The following is a 16,575-nucleotide window of genomic DNA, read 5'->3' as shown; positions in this document are numbered from 1 at the left end:
TGCATTGGGCTCCCTGCTCAGCCGGGAGCCTGCTTCTCCCTCTGCCTTTGTCCCCCTTCAGATAAATAAATAACATCTTTTAAAAGATACAATTTAAAAATTTTACAAAAATACTTACATATTTAGTTGGTAAGGGAATGTTTAATTGGTTAATAATAAAAATAATAAAACCTTGTAGTTAAGGAAAAAGACAAAAAAAATTTTAAACTTTGATATGAGTTAAGCATTTGGTGACACCAAATTGTGATCCTTTGATATGACACTTGGACAAAGAGGATGTTCACGCCTGAGGATGTGAGTTGCCTAATATAGCCTTGGGTCTCCTGTGAAGAAACTTTCCAGGAAGCTGAGTTCTCTTCTCAGCCCAGCCCAGTGGGGAAGATCAGAGACCCACCCAGAGCAGAACCAAACCACTCATTTTCACAGATGATTGCTAAACGCAGACTCTCTGAACTATGGTGTTGGTGCCAACCACACCATATCCTGTGCATTTTTTCACTCATGTTTGGTCCCTGCCTCGGGGGTTACAGACGCATGTCTGCGTGCCCACATCGGCCACCTGTGTGTCTCCCTAAGCCCTGGAAGGGACAGGAGCTCAGGGTCATAGTGGAAAATCCTGTCCTGAAGACACGGGAGCCTGTGGGACATGGGATCCATCTATCATCCACGTCCTGGCCAGGCTGCTCCAGCGTGGATCGGGGATAATGCCACATTACTGCGAGCTCGGAAGTGTTTGGAAGCAGGTCACTCTTCCCGAGACTTCCCTCCAAGGTTCCATCAAGGCCCGAGGATCTGGAACCCCCACCCCCAGGTTGCTTTGCCTTAATTTGTATATTTAAAAAATTCTTAAGGGGCACTTGGGTGGCTCAGTCAGTTAAGCACCTGCCTTCAGTTCAGATCATGATCTTGGGGTCCTGAGATCGAGTTCCCCATCAGGCTTTCTGCTCAGTGGGGTGCCTGCTTCTGCCTCTGCTTCTGCCCCTACCTCCTTTGCTTGTGTGCTCTCTCAAATAAATAAATCAATCAAATCTTTTTTGGGGGGCTGTTATACCTTTTTTTAAAATTTAATTTTTTCAGTGTTCCAAGATTCCTTGTTTATGCACCACACCCAGTGCTCCATGCAATATGTGCCCTCGTTAGTACCCACCACCAGGCTCTTTAAAAAAATAAAAAAGTTTTACGAGAACACATCAAGGCAAGAGTTGTGGAGCACAGAGGTGCGGGCTAATGCGGGTGCCTTGGGGAGGACTTTGCAGCCCAGTTTTCTAGAAACAGCAGGAATCGGAGACCCTTGGGCCTGCTAGGCTCAGATTCTGTCCCGCAGACACTCCTGGATGGCCGAGCCATGCTCCGGACGCTCAGATATGGGGGACTTTGGGATCTGATCGGGTACTCTGTAACGAGGCAGAGACTCAGGGCCGCACCAAGCAGACCTCCCAAGGCCCGGGATCTAGCTTGGGAACCCAGCATATCCACAAGCACATTACCCCATCGAGGTCCCAGGAGGAGGACTGGTCAGCAAGGAAGGACCACGCTGTGATATTTTTGGAATATCTGTGTTATTATGATGTGAATTCATCTTTTTCGTTTGTTTGTTTTTTAATTGAGATGCAAACTGAGGGTTACAGAAGGGAAGGGGGTGGGGAGATGGGGTAACTGGGTGATGGGTATTAAGGAGGGCACGTGCCGGGATGAGCACTGGGGGTTATACCCAGCTAATGAATCAGTGAATACTGCATCAAAAACGAATGATGTACTGTATGTTGGCTAACTGAAAATTTTAAAAAAGGAAACAGAATCAAATAAATCTGCCTCTACTGAGGCTAAAATAAAATAAAATAAAATAAATAAATTGAGTTACAATTGCCACCCAAAGTTGTGGATACATTTACATTGCAACAGGCTTGCCATTGTGCTCTGAACCAACACCTGGGTCCTGTTACATACTTCGCACTTCTTCTTGCGGTGGGAACAGCTAAGAGCTAGTCTCGGAGCTCGTGTAACAGTTTAGAATACAGCTCTGTTGTCTAAAATCACTCTCCTGTGTTAAGGCTCCAGGATGCAAATATACACCCTTGCCCAATGTCTCCAGCAAGGGCCCACCCCCTAGGTGACCACCCTTACACTCTGGTTTCTCTCAGAACTCATCTTAAATAACATTTCGTGTCGCAGCTTACACTCCCCACATCTTGTGTGTCTGTAGCGTTCGCCTTTGCAAACAGTCAGCTTATGTTTAATTTGCAAATGTTGTGTGTCTATCTTAATCTATTGGAAGGACCATGTCAGGCCACACAACGGTCCAAAGAAAGGTTTTTATTTATTTACTTACTTATTCACTCACTTACTTGTTTATTTTTAAAGATTTTTTACTTATTTATTTGACACACAGAGAGAGAGCACAAGTAGGCAGAGAGGCAGGCAGAGAGAGAGGGGGAAGCAGGCTCCCCGCTGAGCAGAGAGTCCTATGCGGGGCTCGATCCCAGGACCCTGAGACCATGACCTGGGCTGAAGGCAGAGGCTTAACCCACTGAGTCTCCCAGGCACCCCCCAAGGAAAGGTTTTGCTGGTGGAGGGTGTGCTATGCTTACCCTGTGGTGAGCCTTGACTTAAATATTCTCCAGTTGGGGATCAACATCTTAGAAGAATACAATGGTGGAGGGGCTGTCTGAGAGGGGCGAGGGGTGACAGCAACGCATCGCCTTCCTTAACTAAAAAACCACCCAGAAGAGCCAACTTGTTGGACCCTATGACCTCAGTCTTCAGAGGAGCCTCTAGGTATTGGTACTGTCAGCCATTCCTGTTCTAAACGGCCAGCCCATCCCCCACCCTCCCTGGGTGTATGGTCTGCAGGTGTGTGGAGAGTACTGGTTAGAGTCCGACCAGGAAATCAGAAACTCTTCCATTTATTTAAAAGAGAGATCATTCTGTGTTATTATGATGTGAATTCATCTTTTTTGTTTGTTTGACATTTGTTTGTTTGACAAACAAGAGATCATTCACTCTTTTAAATAAATGGGAGAGTTTCTGTTTTCCTGGTTGGACTCTAACCAGTACTTAATCTCACGAAACAAACTGAGCGTTGCTGGAGGGAGGGGGGTTGGGTTATGGACATTGGGGAGGGTATGTGCTATGGTGAGTGCTATGAAGTGTGTAAACCTGGCAATTCACAGACCTGTACCCCTGGGGATAAAAATATATTATATGTTTATAAAAAATTAAAAATTAAAAAAAAAAAAAGAGAGAATGAAGTAAATGCAATATGTGGTCTGAATTGAATCCTGGCACAGGGAGAGACCGTTAGTGAGGGAAAATGGATACCATCCAAATGAAGTCTGCAGTTTAGTTAATTACCGTATCAACGTGAATTGCTTGGTTTTGACAGATGCAGTGCGGTTATGTAAAATACTGACGTTGGGGAGATGGGATGAGGGGCATAGGGGAACTCTCTGGGTGTCTGCTACTTCTCTGCAAATCTTAACATTATTTCACGGGAAGAGATTTGTTTAAAAATGTCATCAAACAAATACATGTTTTCCAAAAAAGAAAAAAGAAAGAAAGAAAGAAGAAAGGAAAGAAAGAAAGAAAATCAGTGGCTGCTGGGAGGGCAAAGGGGACACAAGGACTCTTTTGGCTGTGATGGAAATCGTCACTACGATGGTGGTTTCCCAACTCATCAAACTGCACATAGTTGTGGTTGCGGTGTGCTGTATGTAAATTATGCCTAAATAAAGCTGATGAAAAATCGCTAATGAAGACTACACAAAAAGCGGGGGTCAGGGGTGGATTTCATGCATGGGAGGCGTCACCCAAGTGAAGAAGGACTGAGAAGCAGAACAGGGGACCAGGCCCACATCACCAGTGAGCAAGCTGGAGATCCAGAGAAATCAGGCAACCAACCCTACAGGGCTAGCTGTCCCCTGGCCCCCTACAAAGCTGGGATGGTGTCTGGGGGGACCTGGAGTCACCAGGGAGATCGGCAATCTGGGCCTTGGGTGTGTTGGGGGTCAACCCCTTCCGTCAGCACAGTTTGGGGTGGGGTGGGTGGGTACCTGATGGACGGAGACCAAGGAGTGATGCTGTGAAGGATGGGGACACACAGCCACTGGGGACGAGAAGCAGAGAAAGAAGAGGAACAAATACCGAGGGGGAAAGGAAGTGGGAGTGTCAGAGAAAGACCGAAAGGCACAGAGATCCCAGGATGAACACACACACAGAACAAGATCAGGAAATTGCAGAGTCAAAAGAATTTTCAGGAGCAACCATTTTTGGCTTCCTGTTTCAAAACACGTGTTCTTGGAAGCCTTCAGGAACAGGTGAGTAATTTCAGTTCCCTCTTTTGCTAAAATGGAAGCTTCCAGACTCTGGCTTAGCAAAGGGAGAGTATCCCCAGACTCCTTGACCTGGGTGACCTCTGGGCTTTACTCCTTCACTCCATGGTCTGCAAGGCAATGGAGATAAGACTTAAGTCATCACCGTCAAGGTGAGAGCTGGGTTCAGCCCCCAGTTTGACTCTGGGGAACCCCAACTTCCTTTAATTTCTGGCTACATAGTCTTGACATACTTCTCATTTCCTTAAGGCATTTGAGAAGATTATTAAGAGGTTGTATTAAAGCAGTTTCAGGTTTTTAGAAATATTGTATTTTAAGGTGGAGTGTAACTCCATAGACTTAGTCTGCCATTTTGACAGAAAATCTAGGATATTTATTGTTTACTTATCAAGAACTCCAGGAAGAGGTGGTCCTGGGGCTGGTTTAGCAGCACAGGGACCTCCTATGGGTCCTAGACCTCGTGCCTCTCCACCCCAGTCGTTTCTGCTGTTGCCTTCAAGCTCGTTGCCTCATGGCTGCAATGTGGTTGCTGCAGCTCGATCTATCACACCATCACGCTACAGTTGCCAGTGAAGGACAGGAGTAAAGGGGGCAAAGGTCTCATGAGACCCTCCATTATTAAGGGGGACATACGATTCCCAGATACAGTGGTATATTCTGCTTTCAGCATCATTGGCCAGACCTGGTCATGAACCCCACTCCAGACAAATTACTGCAAACAGGATTGCTAGATCGCCTTAACCCCAACTTTATTCCCTTCCCCCGCCCAGCCCCAAGCTTAGAACAGCCACTCCAGCAGTTCTAGGTTCCTGTTAGTAAGGGAACTAGAGAGCGGTGACTGCTGTCGTGTCACCATCAATGTCTGCAACAGCACACCTCAGAAAAGCAGCTCTCCCCTGCCGTCAGAGCCGGGGACATGAGAATGTGTGGCGGGGTCCCTGTCCTGCTGGGCTCCGTGGTGCATACGCCTGTTCCCCACCCCGGTTCTCCTCTTTATTTCAGCACGCGACTGCATGCCCCATCTGGCCCCAGGCCTGAGGCCTGTCTCCTGACCGTCCACCCCTTTAGGATTTTACACGTGCTCAGGGACACCCCGCCTTTCCCTGGCTCCAACGGCATTGGAGGAAGATAGGAAGAGAACACACGCTAGCAGGATGTTTTTTAAAGTTCTCAACACCTGAGAATTTCACAAATACCATCCTATTAAGACTTGGAGGAGGGCTTCAGGTTTCCCATTTTGGTCTGAGGAAATGCTGGTGTAAAATGGCTTACCGTCTTGCCCAAGGTCAGGTGGGTGTTCTGTGTTATAAGTCAGTTTGTGCTCTGGCTTATCCCAGATGTTGACAACCGGGTTACAACCTCGGGCGTGCATCTGGGGCTGAGCTCAGCCTCATCCGAGCATCTTTTGGAAGCCAAGTTCCTCAGTCCATCTCATTCGTTCAAAGAGGGGGAAGGATAGGAGAGAAGTCTCCCCTTTGTGGGAGGTTCCTGCTGATGTCAAAACCCCATGATGTGGCCCAGCTGACATCCTGTCTGTTATTAGCTGCGGGCTCTGTCCTCTCCCCTGCCAGTTCCGGACAGTGCAGGCTGTAGGGGGCTGGGCATGTCTCCCCATTTGACCACCTTCCTGGCCCTTGGTGAGTCCTGGAACAGAGGCAAAGGGTTTGAGGGACAGAGGGGGTGGGCGGGAGACTTGGGGAGGGGCCCGCTTCCCCTCTGGGTCCTGAGTCCAGTCCAGAAGCGTCCGGGGCGCTGGGAGAGCCACGAAGAGCAGCGCCCTCAGCTTTTGCTCCACACCTAGGTCAGACCGCGCAAGTTCAGTCCTAGAACGGGCTCCTGGGTACGGGCATGAATTCAGACTCCAGAGGGGCTGGGGGAGAGAAGCACTTGTTTGGAAGAGGGGACAGCGGGGGGGGGGGGCTTGTCTTGGGATTATTACAGAGCAAGAAGGACTGGGACAACCCCCTGAGGATAGGCCCGCATCCGTCTCACCAGACCCTCTCTTCCAGCGCTCTGCCTGAGCCAAGCGCTCCACGCACAGCACGGTGAGTCCCCTCCCCATCCCCTCCGCACCCCACAGCCAGCTCTGGAGGGAGGGATGCTGACCCTGGCAGGGCCTGGGAGGAACCCTTGAAATGAACCCCGAATTGCAAATAATCCCAAGTGCATGACCCTCCCAGGTTTCCCCAAATTGTCCACCTGCGCTCCCAACAGCCCCCTGGACAATTTGAACCCTGCAGGAACGGGCTGAGCCCAAGGCTCTTCCACACAAGCCCAGACCCTCCCCAGCATCCCCTGAGCAGAGAACATGACAGTCACCAAGGGCAGCGTCCCAGACACCACCCTCGATTCCAGCTTCTTCACCCTCCACACACAGCACATCACCTAGTGACGTAATTTTAAATGATAATTTTTTAAATTTCACTTATATTTTAGAAGTTTGTTTTTTCATGTATATATCTTTTTAATTTCCAGGCAAAATAATAGCTTTTTGGAGCCCTTTCATCATTTCCGTTCAGATCAAATGAGACCCATGCGCCGCTCTTTGGTCCGGGTCTCTCCTGTGCTCACACTGGGTCGGTCACTCCCCTCCAGATACCTCAGCCCTCCTTTCTCACACAGCGTTTCCCCCTCAACTCCGGACCTCCTCACACACTGACTTCCCTGCTCAGCATGGGTGATTCAGCCCAGACCCTCTGCTCTCAGCCCAGATCCCTCTTCCCCGCGCCCACCAACCTCCCAGATGAGCCCGAGCCCTAGTTGGGCTCTGCCATGAGCCTGAGGCAGATGGGGGTTTCCAAGATCCTTCAAAACAAGGAAATAGAGATAAGGCTGAGATTCGGGAGAAAGTCCAGAGTGAACCCAGAGATGGGCGCCCCAGGGAAGACTGCACTGTAGACAGGAATCCTCCTCGACTGAGGTCTGTGGGACCAGCTGCTGGCGCTCCACGACACCCCCCCACACACACTGGACCTCCCCTGGGGCTTTGCAGACGGCCCCCTCCGCCTCCCCTCTCCGGGGCTAGCCGGGCCAGAGTCATTCCTACAACTCCTCACCCTCACCCACTGTTTCTGTCCCAGCCCCCCTGTCCCCCCAGAAGGTGGTCATAGGTGTCTGCAGCAGACATGTCTGGGCCCCCGGCCTCCTCTGTCATCTCCCCATGTCACCTGAGAAAAGCTCAGGATGTGACCGAGTCTCGGAGTCCTAAGTCGAGGGGGAGAAACACTGCAGTGAGGAGAACCACACCCACCTAGAACAGGCCTGGCAGGGGTGGGGTCTCTTGGGGGAGGACGGAAGCATTCTAAAGGACGGGAGGTAACCACAGCACATTTGCCTGAAACCGAATGGAGTATCTAACACGGGTGAATTGTGTGGTGTGATGACTTCCTAAGAACAGACCCTGAGAGCCCGCTCTGCTTCCCTCTTAGGGGTCCTGCCCAGACCCTCCATCCGGGCAGAACCGGGCCCTGTGATCCCCTGGGGGCAGCCTGTGAACATCGTGTGCCAGGGACCCGCTGAGTTTGCCACATTCCGCCTGGAGAAGAAGGGAACAAGCTCATATAAAGATGAGAACCCAGGGCAGGAGACGCAGGCCAGGTTCACCATCGCTGAGGTGAATGAAGACACTGCCGGGCTCTATCACTGCCGCTATCATACCTCTGCCGGCTGGTCTGAACCCAGTGAGGACCTGAAGCTGGAGGTGACAGGTGAGGACGCCTCTGCTGGGTCCCCAGGTGTCTCTGGGACGGGGTGATGGCCACATGCAGTCCTCCGACAGATGCTCAGGGTTCCGGCGGACACTCCAGGTACAGAGGGGCCAGGCTGAGTGGGGCATACCCCAGGGCCCCCCACGGAGCATTGGTCCTTCTGCCCTGGTCACAGAGACACCCCACCCCCCACACACACACCTACTCCTCAGCTGGTGAGTAACAGACCTCAGCCTGGGGACGTTGCTGGAGGGCTCTGTGCTGGGGATCAGTCTCCAGGCCCAGCTGCCTGACTTCGGTTTGGATTAGGGACTGGTAAGACCACAGTGAGGGGCTACCACGGCAGGGTGGGGGGGTGGGCACAAGGACATTGTCTGATGCTATGAAAACAAAGCTAGCTGCCACTGAATGTGGGAGGCACTGCTCTGACCTTGCCCCCCTCCCCACTCCTTTAATGTGCAAAGGGATGCAAGTTTCATGCCCAAAGGCACAAGGCTGTGGAAGCAGCCCAAGGTAGGGAGGGGCAGACTCAGGTTGTGTGCCCGCCCCCCGCCCCCCCCCACAGTGGGCAGGGTCCTGCTCTTGGCAGCTCTGCAAGGGACAGAGGGACAGCAAGACTGACAGCTCATGTTCCAAACTCAGACACTCGGGAGAGAATGGGGCTCCTGATGGTTATGTCCCAGTGGTGGCCTTGGGTCACCTCGAGGAAGAGGCCCCCGTGGGAGAATCCTGAACCTGCTGGGTGGGGGGCGCACAGGGATGCCTCCTCCCCCGTCTCTTGCTGTGAAGACTGAAGTTCAGAGGAGAAGCCCCTCCGCCTTCCTGCTGGGGGTCAGGGTGGAGATTCTAACCCTGCTCCAAGCTCTGCGCCGGCGGTGAATCACCAAAACTGTGGGCGCCCCAGTTTCGTCATGGGCAACAGGGGCGATAAGTGTCCTGACCACGGGGCGGGGTTTCAGGGAAGCCGGAATGGTTTACACAGTCACTGCGCTCAGGGTCCCTATCTGCTGAGTGCCATAGCCTGAAGAAGTGCCGGTCTTGCCAACACTGACCCTTTCTTCTCACCTTATCTTCGTATGCTCGAGACACCCGCCTGCCAAGCGCGGGATGCACGCGGGGAATGAACACAGAGGGTCCTTGTGCATCCAAACGTCAAAGGGAAAATTAGTCAGAATGAGGAATAGAAATGCTCATATATATTTGTATGTATTTAAATAGAATGTATTTATATGTAAACATTAACTTATAAAATTTCAGATTTATGATTTAAATATATTAGAATGTATGCTTACATTATATATTAAATACACAGTAATAGTATTAACATAGTAAATATATCTATATGTTATTACATGTGATTATAGTGTACAGTATTATATATTACATAATATGACACATTATATTATGTGTCACATATTACTATAATTTACATATGTAAATTCATACTTTATAACAGTGAATATATATAACGGAGACACAATTGAGATACACAGCTTATGCATTACAAGTAATTTTATGCATCATTAAAATTATGTATGTAAATTAAATTATACCTACATAAGTTAAAACACAGAACTTAAAAATGTATATTTATATGTATTATATATTACAGTGGGTGGGGTCCTGCATCATGGAGCAAAGACAAGGTGTTGAGGGAGGGTAGTTCCAGGAGGTGAAGTTTTCTGCCTTTCTTAACACTGGGACTCAGCCTCCCCGGGGCGGCGGGAGGGAGGTGCACGGTCCGGAAGAGGCGCCATGGGGGCTCGACTCTGTGAGCGGAGGAGCCCAAAAGGACTCGGTTTGACCACATGTGAAATGGGCGCGCGGGGCATGCGCGGAGCCCCAGGCCGAGCTGGTGCTGGAATGACGGGCTTCAGCCGTGGGGCTTCAGGCCTCCGGAGGACGTGGAGTCTCAGCTTCTGCGCTCACAGACGGGGAGGTTCACCCGCCTCGGGGGCTGCTGAGAAAGACCGAAGGCATCTCCGATGGGGATTTTTGCGCGTGGGCTGGGAATCGGGAAGCAGGTGAGCAAGGGGAGAGTGGAGGGAGGCGCTGTCCCGCAGAGCCTCCTGCGGGAAGGGCTGGCTGTGGATCTGCCTCATCTGGCTCCAGGTCATTAGCCGGGTGTGGCCACTGAGCCCAGGAGAGGTGGCCCGTGCGGCTGACGATCTGACTTTGAAATGTATTTGACTTGCATTTCGGTGGAAATCATCTGGTGAGGTTAGCGTACTGGACACCAGGCTAGAGCATCTCCATTCTCTGGGAAAGTTCCGTGGGTCTGTTAGAGAAGCCCCCCTTCGTGGGGCAGGGGGTGGTGGGGTGCAGTCAGGAAGACTCAGCCTTCTCTGTCCAGCTCAGGCCGCTGACGGTGCTCGCAATTCCTCCCTCCTAGAAGACCCACAGATGCAGGAGGACGACAGTAGCAGTCCAGGTGAGTGAGGGGCACAGAGGACCCGGCTGTGCTTCTTGGGGAAGGGGGGAAGACTGGGCTATGGGGCTGGTCCCATTCCAGCCTGCCAGTGCCCTGTGGACAGCAGACTTCAGCTCTTAAGACCCTGGTTTTGGAGTAACGCTTTCCCATGTCACAGGACTGTTGCGCCCCAGAGGTCCTCTACCTAGGTGTGTGTGTGACCAGCACCCAGCGTATACACAGTATGCAGTAGGTGGGCAATAAATGCATACCCCTGACAGTCTGCTTCCATCGTCCCTGTTCCCCCAGGTCTGTCGACAGAGCATGTTTTTATCCTCACTGGGGTCTCCGTGGCCTCGTTCCTTTGTGTCCTCCTCCTGGCCCTCATCTTTCTCTATTGTTGGCACCAGAAAAAACACAGTAGGTCTCAGGGAGGGGCGGGGTGCTGGGAAGGAGGCTTCTCTTCTTAATCCTCACCCCTGACTGTCCTCAGGGCCCCCCGGCTGCGAAGGTGAGGAGCAGAGGCCCCAGGAGAGGTGAGGTCCCTGAGACTAACCCTGGGCCCCTCCCAGTCCTTGTATTCAGGGGGTGGGGGCCCCCGTGCTCACTGTTCTTTCTTCTCAGGGTCAGCCCAGCCGTTGACATGCTAGAGAGGACACCAGGTAAAAGGAGGGACCGGCCAGGGAGAGGGGAACATTTGGGAACATTCTAGTATGTTCCCAATGGAGTGCAAGGTCGAAACCTGAGGCTGTGAGTTTTCAGGCAAATTTGCCTCCCAAGACCCACCCCAGAGACCTGACCCCTTGTCCCGTCCCCTCCAGATCTGGCCACAGTTGACAGACTTCCTGAAAAGGACGTGGAAATGCGCGCCCCGGTAAGTCCTTGAGCCCATCACCCATTGCTCCTGACCAACGCGGCCTCGGGAAAGGATTTCCGGTTCTTTGCTCGGCGGTTTGGAAGCAGATCAGTGGGGTGGTTCTGGCTCAGGGACTTTTGGGAGGTGGCTGTGGAGATGTGGACCACTTCTAGGATGCCACCCGCCCCCCACGACGTGGCAGGACCCTCAGTCCCTCCCGGGCTTCTCCATGGCAGCTGGCCTCCCCCAGAGGGTGGCTGCAGAGAGGGAGGGCCAGAAGCCACATTCTCTCCCGACCATGCCCTCATTCTGCCGTAGTGTACCGGTCACCCAGGCCAGCCCTGATGCTAGGTGGCAGGGAATGACACAGTGGTGATTCCAGAAGGTGGGATCACAGGGGCCACCTGGAGGTCAGCTGCTAGCCTCCCCTTCCCATACTCCCCTACCTTGTCTTCAGCCTAACCCACCTGGGTCTCTCTCCTTCAGACCCCGACAGCAGGAGGCCCCCCGGACGTGACCTATGCTCAGCTGGACCAGCGCATCCTCGCACAGAGGACAGCCCGAGCCGCACCCCCACGGTCCATGGAGCCCACGGCTGACTTCAGCACATATGCAGCCCTCTCCAGACGCTGACTCCAGGCCCAGCTGGCCTCTGCCCCTTGACACACAGGAAGCCATTCCCGCAGGAGCGTGGATTGGCCATTTGGAGGTCCTCCGAATGGGATCATCCCTTCCCGGAAAGCCACACAGTCAGATTTCCTGGAAGCAAGCGCTGGAGTCATGAGGCCCCCAGTCAACATCTAGGAGACTTGGGAGCCATGTGGTCCCCCCGAAAATCAGCTAGATCCCTGAGAGAACGTGTAGCACTTACTTCCAAAGCCCCAGCTACAGACTCCTGGCTGTTTCCAGAGACCCAGGTATAGTCACTTGACTGTTTCCAGAGACCCACTATGGTCCCGCAGTCACGCAGATGGATTCCAGATGTGTCCTGTGCATCCCTAACTGCCCCCAGAAGCTCTGTTTAAATTGTCCACTCTGCTGACTCTAAAGACCTTCCAGAATTCTGAAGCTGACCTTGAACCTATACTTAGGAAGCAGATAGCCGAGACCCTGTTTTCTGGATTATGCTTCTCTTTGTTCATCAATAAAAGTTCTTACAGGCCGTCCCTGCAGCAGCCCTGCGCAGGGAGGTTGGTCCTGGTCTCTGCTCAAAGCTCAGAGCAGGAAAAAAGACAAAGGATGCATCAGTGTCCTCTGAACTGAGTGTCCCAGGGAGGCGTGAGGCCGCTGCTGAGGGGACGCGTGCCTGAGCAAACGTGCAGATGATACAGCCCTACACTCCACACACGCACGCACACACACGCGTCCACAAGTATGTCCATGCACACACGCTAATGGACATACATACGGACCCTATGAGGGAGCTGGTGAGGCGTGACTGCGCAGAGAGGACCCCTGAGGCCTTCAGCCCGCGCCACGGAACATGGCAGCTTCCCGTTTCCTGTCTCCGCTCCAGGCCCGTCTATACTGGACGCCGTGCCTTCTTCAAACACAACAGCACTGTCCAGCTCTAAGACCTTGTCCTTCATGTGACCTTCACTCCCTCGCCCAGCTAACGCCCTTCGAGTTTGGGTTTGGACGTCATTCTTCCTAACAGGGTTGCAACAGCTCCTCTGCGTGAAGTGAGGGTATCGGCCTCCCACGGCTGCTGCAACAGATCACTATACTCTCGGTGGCTTTGGACAACACAATTTATTATCTTACATTCTGCGTGTCTGAAGTCTGAAGTCGGTTTCTCTGGGCCTAAAATCAAGGTGTCCACACAGCCACGTTCCTTCTGGAGGCTCAAGGGGAGAATCCATTTGGTGACCTTTTCCAGCTTCCAGAGTCTCCTGCCTCCCTTGGTCCGTGGCCCCTTCCTCCATCCTCCGGGAGCTCTGTGGCATCTTTAATTCCTGCTCTGGTTAGGACTCCTGCTTCTGCGATGCCTCCTTCCCCTTCCTCTGACCCCCTTGCCTCCCTCTCATAAAGACCCTCATGCTCACATTGGGACCACCGGACAATCCGGGAGCATCTCTGCTCTCCAAATCCTGAAGTCGCTGACACCAGTAAGGAACCCGTTTGCCATGCGGAGGGAGCATGCAAACGGGCAGCATGCAAATGGGCTCGTCTCCCACTAGTCCGCAAAATGCTGGATGTCTGACGATCTAATTTCCGTGCCCCCAGAGTGACTCTGTGGAACAGAACCTGCTATACCCTTTGTACTGGCCATATTTCAGGTGTCTGCAAACTGGACATCTGTCCTATGTGTGTGTCCTAGACACGACCTAAGTCACTGCATTGACCTCCAACCTTCCTCACTGACCACCCTCTCCTGAGCAAAATCCTCTTCCTGGGGGTGCCCTTTTCAAACACACACCAGCTGACCCAGTGTCCACACCCAACCACCTCCTTTACGGGGCTGTCACACTCTGGGCCACTCTCCACGTGCCCTCATCTCCCCAGGGCCAAGGAATGGACAACAGGGTCATCTTCTCCACTACAGACCCCACGGAAATTGTGGAGTCCAGCCAGTGCTAAGCCTGCTGACCCTGCCTTGCTCATTCTTCCTGTAGAAACCACACCCAAAGCTCTTGTGCACGATTTCCACTTGTCCCCATCCCCTGCTGCCTGACCCTGAAGACCTGGTGCGCCCCTCCTCCTGAGGACTGTAACAAACTATCTTCCAATAGTGTAATTGCTCTGTGCTCTGACCGTCCCTCACAGTTCCCACGAATACACAGGATTTTTAAATCACCCTACTGCTAAAAAAAAAAAAAAAAAAAAAAAAAAAAAAAAAAATCACCCTACTGCTGAGCTGGGATCACGTTAATCTGTCTGCTTCTGCGAGAGGTTAACTTCCGTCACACACACGTCATTATGCTCCCCTAATCACACATAATCTTTTTTTTTTTTAAGATTTTATTTCTTTATTTGACAGACAGAGATCACAAGTAGGCAGAGAGGCAGGCAGAGAGAGAGGAGGAAGCAGGCTCCCCACTGAGCAGAGAGGCCGATGTGGGGCTCAATCCCAGGACCCTGGGATCATGACCTGAGCTGAAGGCAGAGGCTTTAACGCACTGAGCCCCACCCAGGCGCCCCCATCACACATATTCTAATGGGGATGGGGCATGGGCACCTTGGGGCTGATTCCTGAGAGCCTCCTGCCTTGTGGTGTGCAGACAGCAGATCGCCATGTTTCCCTGGATCCGCTCTCTGTCTTCCGTTTCACATCACATGGTGTCCAGATTCCGTGACCGGGAGGTGCCCTCACACCCCTCTCTCCCTGATGCCCCGGGCCTGACCACACACGGTCTTATGGTGGTCTCATGGATCTGATATTTGAACGGGATCCTCTCCTCCCTTCTTCATGGTCCCTGTTATTTCTCAGTGTCCCTACGCACAGATTAGGCTTCTGTTCACAGTTGCCGGCTCGACTTCTTAGCACCGTTGTTGCTTGCTACAGGGTCTATAGACAAGGTAGCCCCGTGCTGCCTCCACAACAAACACTTGGGACCTGCACAACCACGCCCCCGCAGCGGGACCAGCTGTGCCTCCAGAGGCTGTGGGGTATCCGAGATGACTTGCCAGGAGAGCCCCGAGAGCACTGGGGGTAGGACCTGTTGTGTTTGTACCTGACTTATGGGGTCAGCCCCAAGGACCCCACTGAGATTAAAATGGACTATTACTCTGACAACTGCTAGGGAGTGTGAGTGGCTCGTACTGATTGGTTCTTGTGTCTTTAATAATAATAATAAATTTATTATTTACTATATATTTATTATTTATTACACATCATATGTACTTATATATTTTTTATTATTGCTGTGGGAAAGGTAAGAAGCCTGCATGCCTGCTATAGGCCTTATCTGAAAAGTTTTATTGTATATTAAAAGAATGTTTTTGAAAAATTCAATCTAAACTCAGGTAACTTCTTATGGTGCAATTGCTAGTTTACTTTTTTGCAAATATTAACACGTATTTTAAAAGATTCTTTTTTTTTTTAAGATTTTATTTATTTATTTGACAGAGAGAGATCACAAGTAGACGGAGAGGAAGGCAGAGAGAGAGAGAGACGGAAGCAGGCTTCTTGCTGAGCAGAGAGCCCGATGCGGGACTCGATCCCAGGACCCTGAGATCATGACCTGAGCCGAAGGCAGCGGCTTAACCCACTGAGCCACCCAGGAGCCCAATTTTAAAAGATTCTATTTCTAAGTCATCTCTACACCCAACATTGGGTTCAGACCCCAAGATCAAGAGTCACACAGTTCACAGACTAAGCCAGCCAGGTGCCCCAACATTGACACAGTTTAATCTTGATACAAACCCGGCGGAGCATGTCTTATTCTTTTCTCCATTCCTCTTGTGCTTGAAGAAACTAGGGATTGATCACAAATTAACCTGCCCAAGTTCGGCCAGCCCTAAGTGACAGGCACAATAGGCTGCGTGTGGCAGCTCCGCTCAAGGACCTCAGGACAGGTCCATCTCACCAGCTGGGAGGGTCTGTCCCGGCTCCAAGAGGGTGGGTGCCTGGCTTTCCAACCCAATTTTAGTTTGTATGGAGCTTTGATTTTACATTTGTTCTCAAGGTTTTTTGTACTCAAGGTTAATTTCCAATCGTAGTCAAGGTTCTTCCTCTGACTGCTACCCTATACTCTGTACCTTTGTTTTCTTCATTACGTTATGTACTGAATTTTTCTTTTTCATGCAGGACACATTGTCTCTCTCTCTGTCTTTTAGTTTTCAACAGTTAGGGTTCTCCAGATAAACAACCAAAAGATCCTGTTACAAAGAGTGTATATAGGGGCCTCTGGGTGGCTCAGTGGGTTAAAGCCTTTGCCTTCGGCTTAGGTCATGATCTCAGGGTCCTGGGATCGAGCCCCGCATCGGGCTCTCTGCTCAGTGGGGAGCCTGCTTCCTTCTCTCTCTCTGCCTGCCTCTCTGCCTACAGGGGATCTCTGTCAATTAAATAAATAAAATCTTAAAACTTAAAAACAAAGAGTGTATATAAACATAAATACATAAATAATACATTTATATATAAAATATGGGGCGCCTGGGTGGCTCAGTGGGTTAAGCTGCTGCTTTCGGCTCAGGTCATGATCCCAGGTCCTGGGTTCGAGCCCCACGTCGGGCTCTCCGCTCAGCAGGGAGCCTGCTTCCTCCTCTCTCTCTGCCTGCCTCTCTGCCTACTTGTGATTTCTCTCTGTCAAATAAATAAATAAAATCTTTTAA

General features: G+C 51.4%; 1 protein-coding gene across 4 annotated transcripts; it reads left to right on the top strand.

Moving 5' to 3' along the window:
• The first annotated feature begins 3,780 nt into the window (after positions 1-3,780).
• LAIR1 (leukocyte associated immunoglobulin like receptor 1) lies at positions 3,781-15,062 on the top strand. Of its 4 annotated transcripts, none has more exons than XM_047710374.1 (10): positions 3,781-4,313; positions 5,900-5,965; positions 6,338-6,373; positions 7,757-8,035; positions 10,428-10,466; positions 10,755-10,865; positions 10,939-10,981; positions 11,070-11,107; positions 11,267-11,319; positions 11,788-15,062. In XM_047710374.1, exons 1-10 carry the CDS (start codon positions 4,199-4,201, stop codon positions 11,932-11,934), a joined length of 927 nt encoding a protein of 308 aa, XP_047566330.1. In that variant the 5' UTR covers positions 3,781-4,198; the 3' UTR covers positions 11,935-15,062. The 4 variants fall into 4 exon arrangements, with proteins under 4 accessions (XP_047566330.1, XP_047566332.1, XP_047566333.1 ...); XM_047710378.1 differs by having other exon boundaries at positions 4,177-4,313; positions 5,331-5,965; positions 10,389-10,466; XM_047710376.1 differs by lacking the exon at positions 5,900-5,965 and having other exon boundaries at positions 10,389-10,466.
• The last annotated feature ends 1,513 nt before the right edge of the window (positions 15,063-16,575 follow it).

This window comes from Lutra lutra, chromosome 17, assembly GCF_902655055.1.
Source record: "Lutra lutra chromosome 17, mLutLut1.2, whole genome shotgun sequence".
Lineage (NCBI taxonomy): Eukaryota > Metazoa > Chordata > Mammalia > Carnivora > Mustelidae > Lutra > Lutra lutra.
This window is presented reverse-complemented; position numbering and strand designations above follow the sequence as displayed.

What these genes read in the sequence shown, in the direction of transcription:
- LAIR1 (XM_047710374.1), top strand. Translation starts at nt 4,199, where the DNA reads ATGAACACACACACAGAACAAGATCAGGAAATTGCAGAGTCAAAAGAA. An exon ending in GGACGACAGTAGCAGTCCAG is followed by an intron (nt 10,467 to 10,754) that starts GTGAGTGAGGGG and finishes CTGTTCCCCCAG; the next exon opens with GTCTGTCGACAGAGCATGTT. An exon ending in CATGCTAGAGAGGACACCAG is followed by an intron (nt 11,108 to 11,266) that starts GTAAAAGGAGGG and finishes CGTCCCCTCCAG; the next exon opens with ATCTGGCCACAGTTGACAGA.